Source organism: Saccopteryx bilineata, chromosome 1 (assembly GCF_036850765.1).
Source record: "Saccopteryx bilineata isolate mSacBil1 chromosome 1, mSacBil1_pri_phased_curated, whole genome shotgun sequence".
In the NCBI taxonomy this organism is placed as follows: Eukaryota; Metazoa; Chordata; class Mammalia; order Chiroptera; family Emballonuridae; genus Saccopteryx; species Saccopteryx bilineata.
In genome coordinates, this window is record NC_089490.1 from 21,787,842 (window position 1) to 21,804,698 (window position 16,857).

The window sequence follows — 16,857 nt, forward strand, 5'->3', positions numbered from 1 at the left end:
TTATTAACGCATTACTGAGGATTATTATTGTTGTTATAGCATCATTATCCCCCATTTCACAAGATTTGAGTTGATGTCTGAAGCTCTCTCTTACTTCCAGGAACAAAAGCATTGCAAGTAGTGGGATGTTGGGGTTGCTTCCTAACTGCCTTCAACTAGCTGTTCACAGCGCTTCTCTGGTGGAACCCCCACTTTCTCCAGCTCACGAGCTCTCTCATCTTGTCGCCAGAGTGGAATGTAGGGGTCCCCTTTTGGTGCTGACCTGAAGAGCCCAGGCTCCCTCACCCCCTAAATCGCCACCAGGCGCAGGGTCTTTCCACAGAACTGGATCGTTGCCTGTATCCTTTAGCTTAAGGCCCCGAGGGGACCCGTGAGCATCCTGCAGAGCCATGCTCTCCTGCCCCACAGCTTAGGGGATCCTCTCAGGGGACGCCTCAGACCTTCTCCATCCTTCTGAAGTCCCTGCCCTGTGTCCTCAACCGCATTGGGCAGGGGCTCCTCCCACCTGCCCCCATGGGAAAGCTGAAGATGCCGGAGGAAGCCAGCTCCCCTCCCTGCTCATCACACCCTGGTCCTCAGTCGTCCTCACCTCCCTTGCTCTGAACTGAGACGCTGACGCCTCTGGCCCTCCTTAGTCCTGTGAGCACCTCTGTGTCCCTGGACACCCTGATGGCCTACCTGACACGGCCTCCACGGGGCCCACCATGCTCCACCCACTTCTCTCATGCTTCTTGTGCCTTCAAACCCAGCCCTTCCTTCAGCCCAAGCATCTGTCCTCAGGGCCCTGGGCTTTTGTCTCCATTTCCCGAATCTTTCTCATGGCCACCGTGTCAGACCCTACCTCGGGTCAGGTCACTCCCAAATTCCTATTTAGGAATTCTCAGTTAATGGAATCACAAAAGAGGGGCCAAATAGTTTCTCAGACAGAGTCCAGGCCCAGCCTTCCTGGTCCCTGGCGAGTGAAACAGCCCTGGGCCTGGCCCTTCCTTTGCTCTTGTTCACTTAGGTCTGATGTCTTAAAAAAAAACACCCAGTGGCTTCACTCCTCAGCTCTCATCCCTACCACCGGCTCAGACACCTCAGCGGGGACGCTCAGCACCAAAGACCAGCGAACCCCTCCTTCAATCGCCTAGGAGACCCTGTTACTCCTGGGTAACCAAGGAAAACCAGCCCTGCTGTGGGAGAGAGGGAGGGAGGTGCGGAACCTTCTGGGCCTGCAGCAGGGATTGCTGGCCCGTAGGAGCTGGGGTGGGAGGGTCAGTCTTCCTAAGAAGACTGGAGCCCTGGGTTTAGGACTACTCTTCTCCACGACCTACCTACAAATGCCCTATTTCCACCTCCCTCCTCACAGTACCCCTTTCTCCTTACTTGCACGCAAGCCCTAAGCCCCTGGGCCAGTTTGCAGACAGACACCGTGGCCCTACAGACCGGCCCTTCCCCGCCAAGTGAAATGTGGGAGCCAAGACTGGGACCGCGGGTGGGCTTTGGGCCAGTTGGGCTGAGGGCGTCCGGCGGGGTGGGAATGAGGACAGGGAAGGTTCAGCCCTATAAGGGACACCCAGGGTTGAGTGTCCTCTCTCCCGGAGGTCACCTCACCGGCTCTCGGTCCCTAGGCGCTCGCCTTTCCGCAGGCTCCCACGTGGTCTGCGCCGGTCGTTAGGGACGCCCCACGTCTCTAGGGGGCGGGTCCAAGCCGGGAGCACTTGTGTGTGTCCGGCCGCGTGCGCACCAAGTCTCTACTGGGTGCCTTGCTGGAGCGCGGGGCTGACCTTTGATGGCTGTCGTTATGGGCCTTGGCACGGGGTTGACGCAAGGAAGTTTCTGGCTAATGCGCTGTGTGCGGCCGCTGTGCGGGGGGAGGGAACTCCGTGGCCATGGGCATGCTCTGTGTTTCTGGGGAACATGTTTAGGAAAGGGGAGCTCTAGCGGGGGAAGGTGGGGAGTAGGCGCCCGCGGCAGGACTCCAGGACTGGAGCGCTGCTCCTTCTTGGTACATTTTGTGTGGAAGTAGGGATGAGGGGTGACTTGTTAGGACGGTCCAGGAGAATGATCAGTCTCTTCTAGAACATGGGGAGGAAGGGCACCTGCAGGTGTTACTGGAATCCCGTGGGGCGGGCCCTGCAGGAGAGCTGCGGGATGCAGCGTCCCTGCTGGGTGGCGCCTGCCACCTTTCTCTAAGATGTAAACAAGGCTGATATCTGGCACCAGGCAGGAAGGCTCCAGCCTCCACAGCACTCCGCGCAGCTCTAAACCTGATGTCAGTCCCCCCAACCCCCAGCCCTGGGTGACAGGATGCAGTCCCCACCAGCAAGCCCTGGTTGATAGGGTAGGTGTCCCTGAGGGGCACAGATGACCAAACTCACGGGGTTGGCTAGGAAGAAAAAGAATGTCCTTCAGGAGGGAGAGGCAATCAGGGTGGTGGAAAGTTGCACAGGGAGGCAGAGATAGCTTTAATTTCAGCTCCGCCGATGATTATGTCCATTTGATGTGTGGTTGGGAGTCCGCAGAGGACTGATCCAAGTTGTGCGTGGATTTTCAACTGCATGGGTGGTTGGCACCCCTAACCCCTGTGTTGTTCAAGGGTCAACTGTACTAGTTGGTCACCCTGGATCAAGTAGGGGTACCATACCTTACCTTGGCACCCACATATGGAGAGCTGGGTCTTTGCTGAACACGACTACTGCTATATTTGCCCAGATTTGGAAGTCCAGCTCCGCAGCTCCGCAGAGCTGAGAAAGTGGCTGGGGCCAGGCACCAGGGGTTCGGGGCCCTTTCGAGTCGTCATCAGTGATTTACCAACATTTTACTGGTGCCTCCGTAGAATGAGAGATTGTGCAGGAAAAGCTGCCAGGAGGGCCTGCTCTGCTTTAATAATCTTAATTAAACACCCCCAGAACTTGGTGCCCAGGGGGCCTTTGACTTGTTGAGTCCCCTGAGGTCCTTTCGTTCTTATAACAACAGGGATTTGGGAACAGAGGTGGAGCTCTGGCATCTGACTTGGTTCTGGTTAGATTCATTCTGGGAGGGAAGGAGGGCTGCCCTCTCCCCCTCACTTTCCTCCTGCTCTGAGCTGCCAATGTTCAGTTTCAGCTCAGGGGTGGGGCAGGTGCTGTGCAACGTTTGAGTGCCACTGCTCCGGTTCCTGCTCCTTTAAGCCCATCCCCTGCCTCTCCTAGCTCAGTGTCTGCCCTCCTCCCAGGGCCTCCGCTGTGGCTGTTCCCTCGGCCTGGACAGCTCTTCCCTCAGATGCTACTGACCACCCCCCAGTCCCAACCCCCAGTTCACTTTCTTCACAGACCTCATCACGGGCCGACACCCTCTTCTTTCTTTTTATTGCGTTTCCATTGGAAGGAAGCTCCACAAGGACAGCAAGTTTCGTCTGGTTCTCACTACATTCTCAGCAACTGACCAGTACCTGTTACTCATTATCTCAACAAATCACCAGGGCCTTCCGAAAGATAGTTATTATTAAAGAACTAAGGGACACCTGAGAGGATGTGCCCTGCCACAGATCCTCTTTTCATGACAGTTGTGTGTGGCCAGGCTGGCAGAGAGAGGCTGGCCGAGCACCTGTGGCGACAAGGCTGGTTCTGCTGCAGGTTCTAGGCGGCCTTCAGCCCAGTGTGAGGAGTCAGACTGGTGAAGGGCACCCATACCAGGTTGCTGGGAAGGGAGAGTCTGCTCTTTTTTAAACAAAAGAACATTCTGGAACTCCCTCTGCTCTGGGAAATAGTTTTATTTATTTATTTATTGAGAAGATTTTATTTTTCAATTTTACAGAGAGGAGGGAGGAGGACAGGAAGCGAGAAGTACCAACATCACTTTATAGCAATAGTTCCTTCACTTCAGTTGTTTGGATTGCTTGCGTATGTGGCTTGACCGGGCCAGCCCAGGGTTTCGACCGGTCACCGCTCTCCGCACTGCGCCACCCAGGCCAGGCTTCTGGGAAATACTTTCCAATGAGCAGTCACAGCCAGGACAGTCCCCGTTTGCACATTCGCCTAGCGCAGTGTGTCTCTGGGCCGACCCTGCCTTCAGCAGCCCACATTTCCTGTGTCCACGAAGAACCCAGCCCGGGCTGGCCCCGTTCAGCGCAGCTGCTTGGCCCCAGCCTCTCGCCCCCCTGCAGCCTCCAGGGAGGTCCTGCTGGGGCCGTCAGGGCTCCTTCGAGGAGTTTCGTGTTTGGTTCTGACCACGTTCAGCTACTGAGCAGCAACTGTCACTGGCCTGTCTGCTGTCTCCTCAGTTGCGGGAGTCCCTGGGTCAGAGCTGGTTGAGGGCGTAGGCTCGGGCTGTACGGAGGGCAGCTTCCAGGTCAGCAGTGCTCCCGGTGCCCTGGGCCACCACTCGAGAGCCCCAGGCCTTGCCCCCCATGTGGCTGCACACGGCCAGCGCCCAGGCCTCTGCTGTGAAAGCTGGCGTGGCGCTCTGGGGAGAGAAACAAATGCAGCAGCAATGCAGAACAGGCCGCCTGCCACCGTCCACGCAGTGCACTGAGTGGAGTCCCGGTGATTAGCACCCCCGTCCAGTCAGGTGCACGGGGGGGGGAATCGGGCGAGGACAGGTGAGGGCTGGCTTGGGAATGTGTGTGGAGGTTGACGAATGGCTGCTGCTTGTTTGCAAGGGATGTGGAGCCTGGAGGGGGATGGTGGGAATCAGGGAATCTCATGGCGCCGTCTCTGGTGGGGACGGGTGGCGGTTAGGGACAGGGAGGTGACCCTCTCTATGTCCTGGGGTGTCCCTCATGGATCACATCCCCCAGCCTTGGCTCCCTTGTCTGGGAGGAATAAAAGGAGTGGAACCGGAGGGCTGGACTAGGAGATGGGCGGGGTGGGCTGCTCTGTTCCCCTCACCTGGGCCACCTGACAGGCACACAGCACGTGCCCCAGGGGCTGCGGGCTGAGCAGCAGCACGGACGTGCTGGGCACCTGCTCACACAGCTGCCGGACCACCTTCACCAGCACCTGGGCAAAGGAGGGCAGGTGGTGACCCCACAGCCCCAGCTCCTGTACCTCCTCGTTAGGACTTTCCCCTCCGCAGACCCTGGGGCCACCCCCACCCAGTACTCACCGAGAGGGACTCGGTGGAAACCGTGTCCACAATCAGCGGCCCCTCTGAGTGCCGCTGCAGCAGCTCCTGGGTCTTCTGTGCAGCCTGCGGGGCAGGAAGGACAGCACAGGGGTCAGGCTGGAAGGCAACAGGCCTCTACTTCCGAACTGAGCTGCGTCCAGAACCCCCCAACCCTCCAGCAGGTCTTCAGCTCTGAGCAGAGGGGCCAGGCACCCTGCCTAGAGCGGCCTCCTTCTCTGGTCCCACCTGTGTCCTCCCTCCCGTCCCTTCCAGCTCCAGGCCCCGACAAATAGGTCGCTGAAGGTGAAAGGACTAAGGCTGGAGCACAGATGGACGAGAGGGGCTGGAGGGAGAATGCACAGTCAAGGAGTAATTAGGGCTGAATGGAGAAATCAGCGGTCAGCTTCCTGGAGGGACAGGCTGACCAGACTTGGGAGCCGGGGAGACAGTTTGGCAGAGAAGTGGGCATCTGGTGATGACACCAGCTGGCACGAGAGGGAGCTGACACCTACTCCCACCCCCACGCCGGGCCTGAGGCTTCTGTGTTCCTACTAGAGTGTCTCTGGCCCTCGATGGGTGTGGCCGGCATCCGCCCCCATGGGCGCAGCCCAACCCCCTCCTACCTGCCTTATTTCCAGCTTGCGGATAGCAGTGTTGGCACGCCGCTGCAGCGCCTTCAGTGTGGCCTGCAGCCCCCGCCGCTGCCAGTGGGGCATCACAGCAGTGTCCACAGCCTACAGCCAGAGGCAGTATGTCACCTCACACCTCCCTGAGCCTCCGCCTCTGAGGCAGGGACAGCAGGGCCAGGGAAGAGACCACACTCATCCTACCCCACCCTGCAGACAACTAACAAACATCTGGGCCAGCTGGAGCCAATGGGAATGCTGGGGAGAGATGGAAGGGTCCAGGGAGACACGGGGAAGGACACAGGACCAGGACAGGGGGTGTGTGTGTGTATGCACGGGGTATGCATATGTGTATATGCTGTGTGTGTGTATGCACGAGGTGTGCATGTGTGTACATGCTGTGTGTGCGTGTGCATGGGGTGTGTGTGTGTGTACATGCTGTGTGTGTGTGCATGTGTACATGCTTGTGTGTGTATGCATGGGGTGTGCGTGTATGTACATGCTGTGTGTGTGTGCATGGGGTGTGCGTGTATGTACATGCTGTGTGTGTGTGCATGGAGTGTGCGTGTGTGTACATGCTGTGTGTGTGTATGCATGGGGTGTGCGTGTATGTACATGCTGTGTGTGTGTGCATGGAGTGTGCGTGTGTGTACATGCTGTGTGTGTGTATGCATGGGGTATGCATGTGTGTACATGCTGTGTGTGTGTGTGCATGGGGTGTGCATGTGTACATGCTGTGTGTGTATGCACCGGGTGTGCGTGTATGTACATGCTGTGTGTGTGTGTACATGCTGTGTGTGTGTATGCATGGGGTGTGTATGTGTGTATGCACCGGGTGTGCGTGTGTGTACATGCTGCGTGTGTGTGTGCATGGGGTGTGTATGTGTGTATGCACCGGGTGTGCGGCGTGTATGTACATGGGGTGTGCGTGTGTGTACATGCTGTGTGTGTGTGTGCATGGGGTGTGCGTGTGTATACATGCTGTGTGTGTGTGTGTATGCGCACACGCGCACTGCAGCTCCACGGTGGGCATGGCCCTCACGTCAGTGAGTCGTCCCATGTCCTTGGCCAGCCGCTGAGCCTCCACCACATCCTGGCTGCCCCGACTCAGCCGCTCTGTGGCCGCTTCCACCTCCTGGGCCAGGCTCTGGCCCACTTCTCGGGCCTGCAGGGAGGGAACAGGATGGTCAGGACACTTTGCTTATTTTCAAGGCTCTCAACCTATAGCTGCTTGGAGCCAAATTAGAAACGTTTAACAATCAGGACCAATCAAGGCACCGAATAATCCCAGCAGCTGCCAGCTGCCAGCAGTGCACATGTAGGGACACTGGTTCTGTCGCTGGGCAGCCCCCAGCCTGAGAGCATGCTGCATGTGTCCCCTGCCCCCAGGCACACTCAGCACCCGCCAGGGCCCTGCTGGCATGCCGACCTGCTGGGCCTGCTCCCCAGTGATGGCCAGCAGGCGGGTGGTGCCCTTGGCGAGTTGGCGCTCCCCAGTGATCACCAGGTCCCTTACAGCCCCCGTGCGCAGCAAGTGCCTGTGGACAGAGGGGGGCAGGGGAGCAAGTCAGGGGGGATTATGGGAAAGAGCAGCCTAACCAGGGGCTGTGGCTCCAAAGACCAAGGAAGGGTGAGGATCGGCCCCAGCCCAGGGCAGGCAGACGCGGGAGACTCACGTCCCACAGCACAGCTCCACAGACGCCTGCAGTGCAGCTTGAGAGGCTGGGTCTAGTGCACGGGCCACGGGTACGCCCACTGACACCACCCGCACCGGGTCTGGGTACACCTGCGGGTGAGAGGGGACAGGTCTGCTAACTGGCCAGTGGGGGAAAAGTGATCTCGACCAAGGGGCTCCCCCAACTCACCTCATCCAGACAGCGCAGGCCAGGGATGTGGGCTGTGTGCGCCAAGGCGACCTCCTCTGTGTACACAACCTCATCCCGCCTCACAGCCTCCTGCACGGCGCTCTCCACCGCCCGGAGCTGCTCTGGGGTCAGCGGGGTCTGGCAGGTGGGAGGGAGATGGACAGGCCAACAGGCGGTCAGCCCCATGCCTGCCACTGATGCATTGAAAAGCAGTCACTGGGACCTGGGTGGGTGGCTCACTGAATAATGCACCTTGGTGCGCCAAGGTCATGGGCTTGATCCTTAGGGCACGTACGAGATACAATGAGTGCACAACTACGCAGAACAACTAAGTGCAACAATGAGATGATGCTTCTCTCCCATCCAATCAATCGAAAAATAAAAACAACAAAAAACTACAGTCACTGTTCACTGAACTATCCCCAGGTTCTAGAATGTAAAATGTGTTCAATAAACATTTATGGAGTGAATAAATTTTGTCTTAGAAAACTACCTGGGAGTTGGGCCTACTGGAAGCTGCAGGCCTTTCATTAGGCATTAAAAGTTGATGGAGAAATACAATGGAGGCTCTATACTCAGGGAGCTTACAGGGGCAGCCCGATGGAAGAGAAGTAGAGGCCGGGGAGATGCAGGAGCAAGGAGCAGCCAGGTGGGATGGCACTTAGGGAGGGAGGGCTTCCTGGAACCAGATGTGCAAGGAGAGGAGGGAAATGACAAAGGGAGAGAGCAGCTGTTTGGTGAAGGAGGGCTCCAGACACTGTCTAGTCAATTCCTTGCTGTGCAGGAGGAGTCCGATAGGAAGACACTCCCCAGGTTCCCACAGTGACTGAGTGGCAGGGAGACCAGGCCCGTGGACTGGCCAGACTCCCCACACCACCAGACTTTCTCACTTCGAGCCTGTCGCCTCACTTGAAGCCTCTCTGTGCCCTGCTCACCTGGGTGGCCACGTCGAAGCGCAGCCGCTCGGCGTTGAGATGGGAGCCTCGCTGCTCGGTGCCAGGGCCCAGGGTCTGCCGCAGTGCCCAGTTGAGCAGGTGGACTGCTGTGTGCTTCTCCATGCAGCCCAGACGCCAGGCCTGAAACGTTTTTGTCACCCAGCTTCCTGGGTGAGAGTGTAGGGGGGTGTAGAGAGGGGAAGGGGGCTGCAAGGTATCAGGAACAGCCAGGGGGCGTCCTTACCGTATCCACGTGCAGCTGCACCTGCTCCCCCACCCGCAGGCACTCAGAGGCCACCACCTCATGGAGGACAAAGCCTCCGCAGACCTGGGCCCGGGCCACTGGGAACAGCACATCCTGGGGAAGGGCAAGGACCACGCTGCCAGAGTGACTGTAGCTTCTCCCTCCCCTTGGCTCCCTTTTCAGCTCAGATCTGCCTCCTGCAGAAGTCAGCCTGTGTGTGTGTGGGCTTACCTGTTGCCCCACCCGCACCAGGTAGCCTCGGTCTGAAGCCTGACCTCCCTGTTCAGCGTAGAAGTTGGTTTTGTCTAGGAGGAGGCCACAGCGCTGGCCTTCCCCTACGGTGGCCACGGCTGTTCCACCTTCTGTGTACAGCTGGAGCACCTGGGCCTCGCAGAGGCCAAACTCTGCCAGGGCGAAGAATGGTTATCAGCGCCAGGCAGGTTTAAGACATACACGTGGGTCTGTGATGTCCTTGTAGCCAACGGGCACCCGGCTGGGGTGGGGGAGGGGGAAAGTCCAACTGAGGACCACAGCGGCCCCTGGTGGCTACCCCGGGATATGCAGAGGACAACCCTCTGCCGCCCCTCCCAGTCACCACCAGGTAAGCCTGTGGCCACCCGGCTCAGTCCAGGCTCTCACCATAACCCCCGCTGGGTCGAAGGCAGTAGTTGTACTTGGGGCTGTCATCAGTTGGGGGCACCCCTCGGCGCTGCAGTTCTCCCAGTGCATGGATGTCGAGCCTCAGTCCCTGCTCCTCAACTGGCTCAGCCTGCTGGGCCCGGAGCTGCAAGGCGGGCATGCGCGTGTGCGCGTGCAGAAGGGATACGTGGAAAGCGCAATGGGATGTGAGCCTCCGCAGGGCCCTGACCCTGCCACAGCTCTGTGGACCCGGCAGCCCCCTCGGGAGTAAGCGTGCAGGGCTTTGCTGGCTGCTGGAGACCCTGGGTGGGCTGGTGAACCACCCCTTGTGCAGGGTCCCTGGATCAGGGCCCCCTCACCCAATTCTGCCCCTGGAGGAGCCTCCTAGGACACTGGGCTGGTCTTTCCCTCTGTTTCTGTTTAGCCCACTGCACTAGTGTTCCTCTCTATGGGCTGTGGGTGGGGCCTGAGGTGAAGGACAGACCCTACCTCAGCCTACAGCTCCAGGCCCCCCCCCACAGGAACTCAGGGTTGGGGAGGGGCTGGCGGTCCCAACAGAACCCTGGGGGTGCCCAGCCTCACCTGGGCCTCCTCCTGGGCCAGCTGCGCTAGCCCAGCCGAGTCCAGCTGCACCCCTTTCTCCTCCAGCATCAGCTCTACCAGGTCTAGGGGGATCCCCAGGTCCCCAGACATTGACAAGGACCAGGCCACTTCGGCTTTTCGGAAGGAAGACAAAGGGTGTTGAGTGGGGAAGGGCAGGACGGATGGAGGGATAGAAATGAGGAGAAGGGTCAAGGCATTTCTAGCCACACCAGGTGCCATGCACCACTGCCATCTCCCCATGCCAGCTGGCCCAGGGCAGGGGTCACCTTCTGAATTTGTGAGCCAAGGCCAGAACTGGGGGTCGCCCGGGGTATTCTTGGCCGCCATCATTCAGAGGAGGAGGGAAGCTCATTCCAGGCATGAAGCTGGCCTTGGAAAGCGGAGTCTCAGGCAGGGCCGGCCCGGCAGTGAGGCGGTGGGGACTGGGGAGGGGCAGGGTGGTGTCCCACTGGAGAGGTATGGGTGTTAGAAAGAGCAGAGAGGGACATGGGAGGGTGGTGTCCACCGGAGAGGTATGGGTGTTAGAAAGAGCAGAGAGGGACATGGGAGGGTGGTGTCCACTGGAGAGGTATGGGTGTTAGAAAGAGCAGAGAGGGACATGGGAGGGTGGTGTCCACCGGAGAGGTATGGGTGTTAGAAAGAGCAGAGAGAGGGACATGGGAGGAGGAAGGGGGGATGTGAGGCACAGGCCGGGCCCACAGCTCCCTCCTCGGCCTGCCCTGGCTTGCCTAAGTGAGGCCCTCACACCGTGGTGAGGCACCCCACTCACCAGGGAACACGTCAGAACGTCCCAGGCGCCTCAGGGTCCGATCAATGATCCGCCGCCCCCGCTGCAGGGAGGCCAGGAAGGCTGCCTCGTCCTCCGACACCAGGCTGGCTATCTGCACCGGGGGTGGGACAGGACTGGAGGGAGAGCTTCTCCCCACCACTCCCGCTGGCCCCCTCTCCCATCCGAATCCAGTACCTGGGCCGAGCTCCTCCGCAGTTCTGGGTAAGTGTCTCCCTGGAGGAGGCAGAGGGCAGAGGTATGAGAGGCAGCCGTCTGTTCTGCAACCCCACACCCTGGGCTCCCCTGAGGACACCTGTCCTGGAGGCTCCAACAGGCTGATGGCAGAGGGACCCAAATGGGAATTAATATCCCTGTGAGGTGGGGACAACAGGCAGAGGGGTTCCCAAGGTCAAAGGCTCAGCAGCCCGGGCAAGGAGGCCTCCTGAAGGCTCTCAGCTTTTTGTAAGCAATTCTCGCTTTCTCAGCCTGCTGGTGGGACCCTGGGGTGGACATTCAGGGTGACGAGCCCAGGATGGGCTCACTGCCTGGGCTCAGCAGCAGGCTCCCTGAGTGTTCAGGGAGGCTCACAGGAGTGAGAAAGCTCTGTCCTTACCAGCGTCTCTACCACTACGGGTACCAGGCTGCCTAGGAAGCCAGGTGGTGCCCGCAACACCTCGGTAGCGAACCGCACAGCTCGACGGAGGATCCGACGAAGAACCAGCCTGAAGGGGTTCAGAGCCCAGATGTGAACCCCCCAGCAGCCCCTGGTCGGCAGCTTGGGCATCCGGGAGGGCGGGGGCTAGTGCGTGCTCCCGCCCGCAAAGCCCTCTTCCTCCTGGCTCCTCCCGCCATCCAAACCCGGCCCGCCTCTCATCTGCTCCCTCTCCCCGGCGGGCCCCAGCTGCCCCTGCCCCTCTCTGTACTCCTTCCAGACTCACGGGGCGCCTGACATTCCAGGGGAGACGCCATCGGCGATGCAGACACTGAGTGTGCGGATGTGATCGGCCACCACGCGGTATGCCGTGTCTGTGCGGCCCTCGTCTGCTGCCCCTACCCGGCCCGAGTAAGGGGGTGCCCCACAGCCCTGGAAAGCAGGAGAGGAGACATGGCTGCTGGCCCTGAGTGAACTGGCCCAGGTGGCATGCTCTTTGTCCGTCCTAAAGCCGACCACATCTGGAATGGCCTGGCTGGAGAAGTTTCAAAGATGAATGAGAGTCAGACCCTGCCCTCAAGGGCCCACATTCACACCAGCAATAATCCCAGGTGTGATCATTACTGAATTTTTACTATCAGAACTGTGTGGGTGTTTGGATGACATGATGTCTAATCCTCAAAACATCCTGTTCTGGAAGGTAATACTATCCCCACTTTAAAAGGAAACAGAGGCTCAGAGGATCTAAGGGCCACAAGGCCACACAACTCATCAGGAGCAGATCTGAGATTTGAACCAGGCCTGTCTGACTCCAGGTGCTCCCATGACCCACACCTGCTTCTACAGGCTTTACGGGGGGCAGAGAGGAGAGGTAAACGTGTTCATGTGTGTGCCCCAGAGCAGACTGCCAGACTCCTGCAGCTCCAGACCTGCCTCTTCCCCAAGCTGCCCCCTCTCAATAGACAGTCCCGCCATTCACCTCAATGCTTGAGTCGAACACTCGGGAGCCAGCCTTCTCCTTCCCCTCCTCACCCAACCTATCAGTGGGCCTGGACTTCCACTTCCCGGAGAGCTCTCAACTCGCGCTCCACTCCCACTTCCACTACCAGCAGCCTGAGCAGGACCTTGTGTCTCTTCCCGGGACTAGGAAATAGCCCCCCAATCGGTTTCTCGCTTCTACTCTCGTTTCCTGCAGCCCATCCTCCATGTGCCAACAGGAGTGACCTTTTAAAGTGTCAGTCAGATGACACTCCTCCCTATTTGGAGCCCTGCTCACCACACTTAGACTAAAAGCCCCACTTGGGACGTCCAGGTTCCACAAGATTGGACTCTAGCCTTCCTCTCTGTGGCCATTGTTTGCAAAAATGGTCATAGTTCTTCCCTTTTCTGTGTGCATGCCACTTTGCACTGTGACTTTACAGTTGCTTTCAATCAAGGGATAGGAGCTACTTCTCCTTCTCTTGAATCGGGCTCGGCTGTGACTCGCTTTGGTCCACAGAGTGCGGTGGAAACGACCGTGTTCTGAGCCCAGGCCTCAGGAGGCCCTGTGTGCCTCTGCACTCCTTCTGGGAACCTTGCTGAGCTGTGACGTGAACAAGTCTAAGCTAGCCTGCCGGAGGATGACAGACACGTGGCCTGGTCACCCTCATTGCCCCAAACTGACAGCCAGCCAACTCCTAGAAGTACAGCTGCCCCAACTCTCCTGACTGCTACCTTTTTCACTTCCAGCCAGGAACTTTCCTGCAGGAGACCAGATCCCCAAAGCACGGTGATGAGCAGGCCAGGGCTCCTGGGAAGGGAGAGGCAGGCTCACCTGGTGTATGGCGCTGAGCAGCGGGGAGAAGAGGTCAGTGTCGTAGGTGGAGCGTCTGCCTTGCAGCACAGCGACCAGCCTTTCCAGCCCCATTCCGGTGTCCACGTGTCGCTGGGGCAGGGGCTGCAGACTTCCATCTGCCTCTCTGGCCGAGGAAGGGGTGCAAGGTGAGGCCCCGCACAGGATTACACGTGAGAGGCAGAAGCTCAAGTGGGGTACAGCAGTGAGGAGGGCTCCAGGGAGGACAGAGCGAGGACCCAGAGGGCAATAGAACCCCCCCGCCCCACCCCCAAACACAGACGACGCTGGCCTGGGTCCTGTCCTTTCTTATAAAGGGTGACCTCCACCCTCACCTCACCTTGGGCCCTTGCCTGGACCCAGACATGCCCTTTCTGGGGCAGAATACTTTGCCCTTAGAAAGAGGAATGTCAAGGCTGGAAGAAAACCTTAGAGACCATCAAATTCAACTCCATCACTTACTAAGAGAGCAGAGGCCACACAGAGAACCACAGTGACTAGTTTAAACAGTTAGGGGCGAAGGCCAGAAGCTTCTGTACCCCATTACCTGTTGTGCTGCATGAAGACCAGATTCCAAAGCTCCACCAGCTGGGGGGCTCCGACCCCGCCAGCCAGGTCGTAGTGGATCTCGGTACAGGGCCCACAAGGGCCAGTATCCCCCATCTCCCAGAAGTTCTCCTGTGGTCCAAAGGAAAGCATGCGGCTGGCAGGCACCCTGGAAAGAAAGCCAGGGTGGTGGGGCGACAGACAAACCCAGAAGCTGGACCCTCTCTGCCGTGACAGTCTCTCCTTCAAGTTCAGCAAGAAGCGGAACAGGACTGATCCCACAGTCCTGGGACGTGCTGAGACTCTAAGGCCTGGTGCTGGTCCATTAGGGAAGATGGACTTACCCTAAGCTGAGCCAGATATCCCTGCTCTCCAGATCTGGGTCCAGTCCTGCTTTGGGGTCACCACCAAAGTAGGAGACCCACAGTCTGTCCTCAGGGATCCCATAGACCTGAGTCAGCAGTTCCCAGGCCATGCTGCAAGCCTCCTCCTGCAGTAGAAACCCACATAGGGTGGGAAGAGGAAGATGGGTGAGAAGAAAGCCCCATGGAAGCATCAATCAAGCCACATGAGTTCAGCCCTCAGCTTAAGACAAAACCATTTCCACTGTCCACCTTGTTTCTAAAACAAGCCGTGACCATTTCTCTAAGTTTTTTCCTGCCCAGAAAGCTTCCTCCCTCCTCTAAATCCTCCTTTCTTTCAAGTTCCACCTTCTCCAGAAATCTTCTAACCAAAGTAGCCTGAAATGATTTTCTTAACTCCTGAATTTTAGTGTCATTGTCTATTCATACAACTATTATTGACCAGCTATTAGGAAAGAGGCATAGTCCTGGCCATCAAGGAGCCTGCAGGAGAATTAGGGAAATGAGACACATTCCTATTATACCTGTTTATCTTGCACTTAGCCTCTGGGTCTGGTATGAGACCCTGCCTAAGCAAACTCGAGGACTGGCGAGAGGACTAAGCTTGATCCACTTCTTAGTTGGTCACTGAGCCTTTCCTAACTCCAGGACTGCCTGGAGACTCACCTTAAAATATTCACCCCCAAAGGCCCAATTGCCAAGCATCTCAAAGAAGGTATGATGGGAAAGGTCTCGGCCCACATCCTCTAGGTCGCTGTGGCGTCCTCCAGCCCTCACACATTTCTGGCTGTTGGCCACACGTCGGAAGCCTGCCATCTCACTTCGTGGGTCCACAGTGCCCAGGAAGATTGGCTTGAACTGGAACACATGAAGAAGGGGGAGACGGATATCCCAGTCTCTCGTTAGAAATCATCAGAGATCCTCTGCTAGAAAAATAGGCAAAATAAAAGGAGGAGCTCTGTTCTGGTGGCTGCATCCTCCACCTCAGCTTCAAGCATATCCAATAACTTCAGGGTACAAAACAGATCACAGGGTGCTGGGGATCCTAACAACATCAGCGTTTAATAGGGATCTCTAAGGTTAAAAAACCCCCCACTCCCCAGTTTACAGATGAAGACAATCAAGTCTAGGGATGGTAAGCAGTGCTCAAAGTCAAAGGCTTAGAGAACACAGTCTAGCATATAGCATGTGCTCAACACCCCAATCCTGTAATGAATGACTGAATGAGTTTATTCAGGGAATTAATAAATGAAGTCAGACTTCCTCCACCAGTGTGCCCCCATGGGACTCCAAACTCACCATTCCCGGGCCTAATACTCAACTAAGTCTTTCCTAGACCCTAACTCGAGCCCCCAATCCGGCCCAACCACTGCCCTCTTTTTCCAAAAGGTATGACTCCGCCCCTTGCTTCTTTTACCCAATCCCATAGCGCCTTTCTCCCACGAAAACTCACAAACTCCGCCCCCCACCTGGTTCATGCCGGCATTGACGAAAAGTAAGCTGGGGTCGCCGCGGGGCCGCACGGAAGCGGACGGTACGAGCCGGTGGCCATGGCGGTCCCGAAAGAAGCTCAGGAAGGCGTCACGTATGGCCGTCGCCTCAGATGGAGGAGACTTGGATGAGAGCGGCCGGCGGCTGGGGCCTCCCCACGAGGGCGACCTTCGAATGGCCCGCCACAGTCCTCCGACTGCAGCGACCATCGGCGCCGCCATCTTAACTAGGGGCAGCGACTTCACGGGGTCAAAGGACACCGATAGACGGTGACGTGGAAGGAAGTGGGCGCGTCCTACAGCGGCTCCTGGTGGTGGGAGGACTCAAGGCTGCCTCTGCGGCTATTGCTGAAATGACTGTGAAAGGGTCTCTTGCAAGAGTGGCCTAGCAGTACTGCCTGGCACAGTGTAGGCACATAATTCATTCGGCATTAAACAAATATTCATTGAGAGTCTACAATGTGTCAGGCATTGTTTTAGGAGCTTAAGGTACATTAGTAACAAAATTAACAAAAACCTCTGCTCTCCAGATGTCTACTGTACAGTATATTGTAACAGTAATTGTTAACTTGATTAATTTTGCAAGGTTACATACAAATGGAATTGCATCAGACAGGTGTGGATTCAGCTTCGTGTGTGTGTGTGTGTGTGTGTGTGTGTGTGTGTGTGTGTTTTTCCAGGCTAAGAGAAGAAGGCAAGAGTGCCAAGGGAGCTAATACTAGCATTCATTCAAGAGACATTCAACAAATTTATTGAATACCTATTATGTGCCAGGCACTGTTCTAACCACTTGCTAGTTTCCTGTGTCCTTGGCATTGGAAATGGCTGTTTTTTGTTTTTTGGGTTTTTTTTTTTTTTTTTTTTTTTTTTTGCGAGAGAGACAGAGAGACAGACAGAGAAAGGGACAGATAGGGACAGACAGGAAGGGAGCGAGATGGAAAGCATCAGTTCTTCGTTGCTGCACCTTAGTTGTTCATTGTTTGCATTCTTATATGTGCCTTGACCCAGGGGCTACAGCACAGTGAGTGACTTCTTGCTCAAACCAGAGACTTTGGTTGGGCTTCAAGCCAGTGACCATGGAGTCATGTCTATGAACCCATGCTGGAGCCACTACCCCATGCGCAAGCCTGGTGAGCCTGTCAAGCCTGTGATGTTGGAGTTTTGAACCTGGGTCTTCTGCATACCAGCCCAGTGCTCTATCAACTGCGCCACCGCCTGGTCAGGC

At 57.3% G+C, this 16,857-nt stretch overlaps 1 protein-coding gene across 2 annotated transcripts; it reads right to left on the reverse strand.

The window, feature by feature from the left end:
- Positions 1 to 3,721: 3,721 nt before the first annotated feature.
- On the reverse strand, positions 3,722 to 16,078 carry AARS2 (alanyl-tRNA synthetase 2, mitochondrial). 2 transcript variants are annotated; one of them, XM_066251610.1, is made up of 22 exons: positions 15,612 to 16,078; positions 14,809 to 15,000; positions 14,125 to 14,270; positions 13,782 to 13,949; positions 13,217 to 13,361; positions 11,690 to 11,835; positions 11,365 to 11,473; positions 10,947 to 10,985; positions 10,752 to 10,863; positions 9,962 to 10,095; positions 9,380 to 9,524; positions 8,972 to 9,144; positions 8,741 to 8,854; positions 8,497 to 8,637; positions 7,562 to 7,699; positions 7,373 to 7,482; positions 7,126 to 7,234; positions 6,739 to 6,861; positions 5,694 to 5,804; positions 5,071 to 5,154; positions 4,854 to 4,964; positions 3,722 to 4,428 (listed from the first exon to the last, which is right to left on the reverse strand). In XM_066251610.1, exons 1-22 carry the CDS (start codon positions 15,852 to 15,854, stop codon positions 4,264 to 4,266), a joined length of 2,958 nt encoding a protein of 985 aa, XP_066107707.1. In that variant the 5' UTR covers positions 15,855 to 16,078; the 3' UTR covers positions 3,722 to 4,263. The 2 variants fall into 2 exon arrangements, with proteins under 2 accessions (XP_066107707.1, XP_066107716.1); XM_066251619.1 differs by lacking the exon at positions 3,722 to 4,428 and having other exon boundaries at positions 5,698 to 5,804.
- Positions 16,079 to 16,857: the final 779 nt, after the last annotated feature.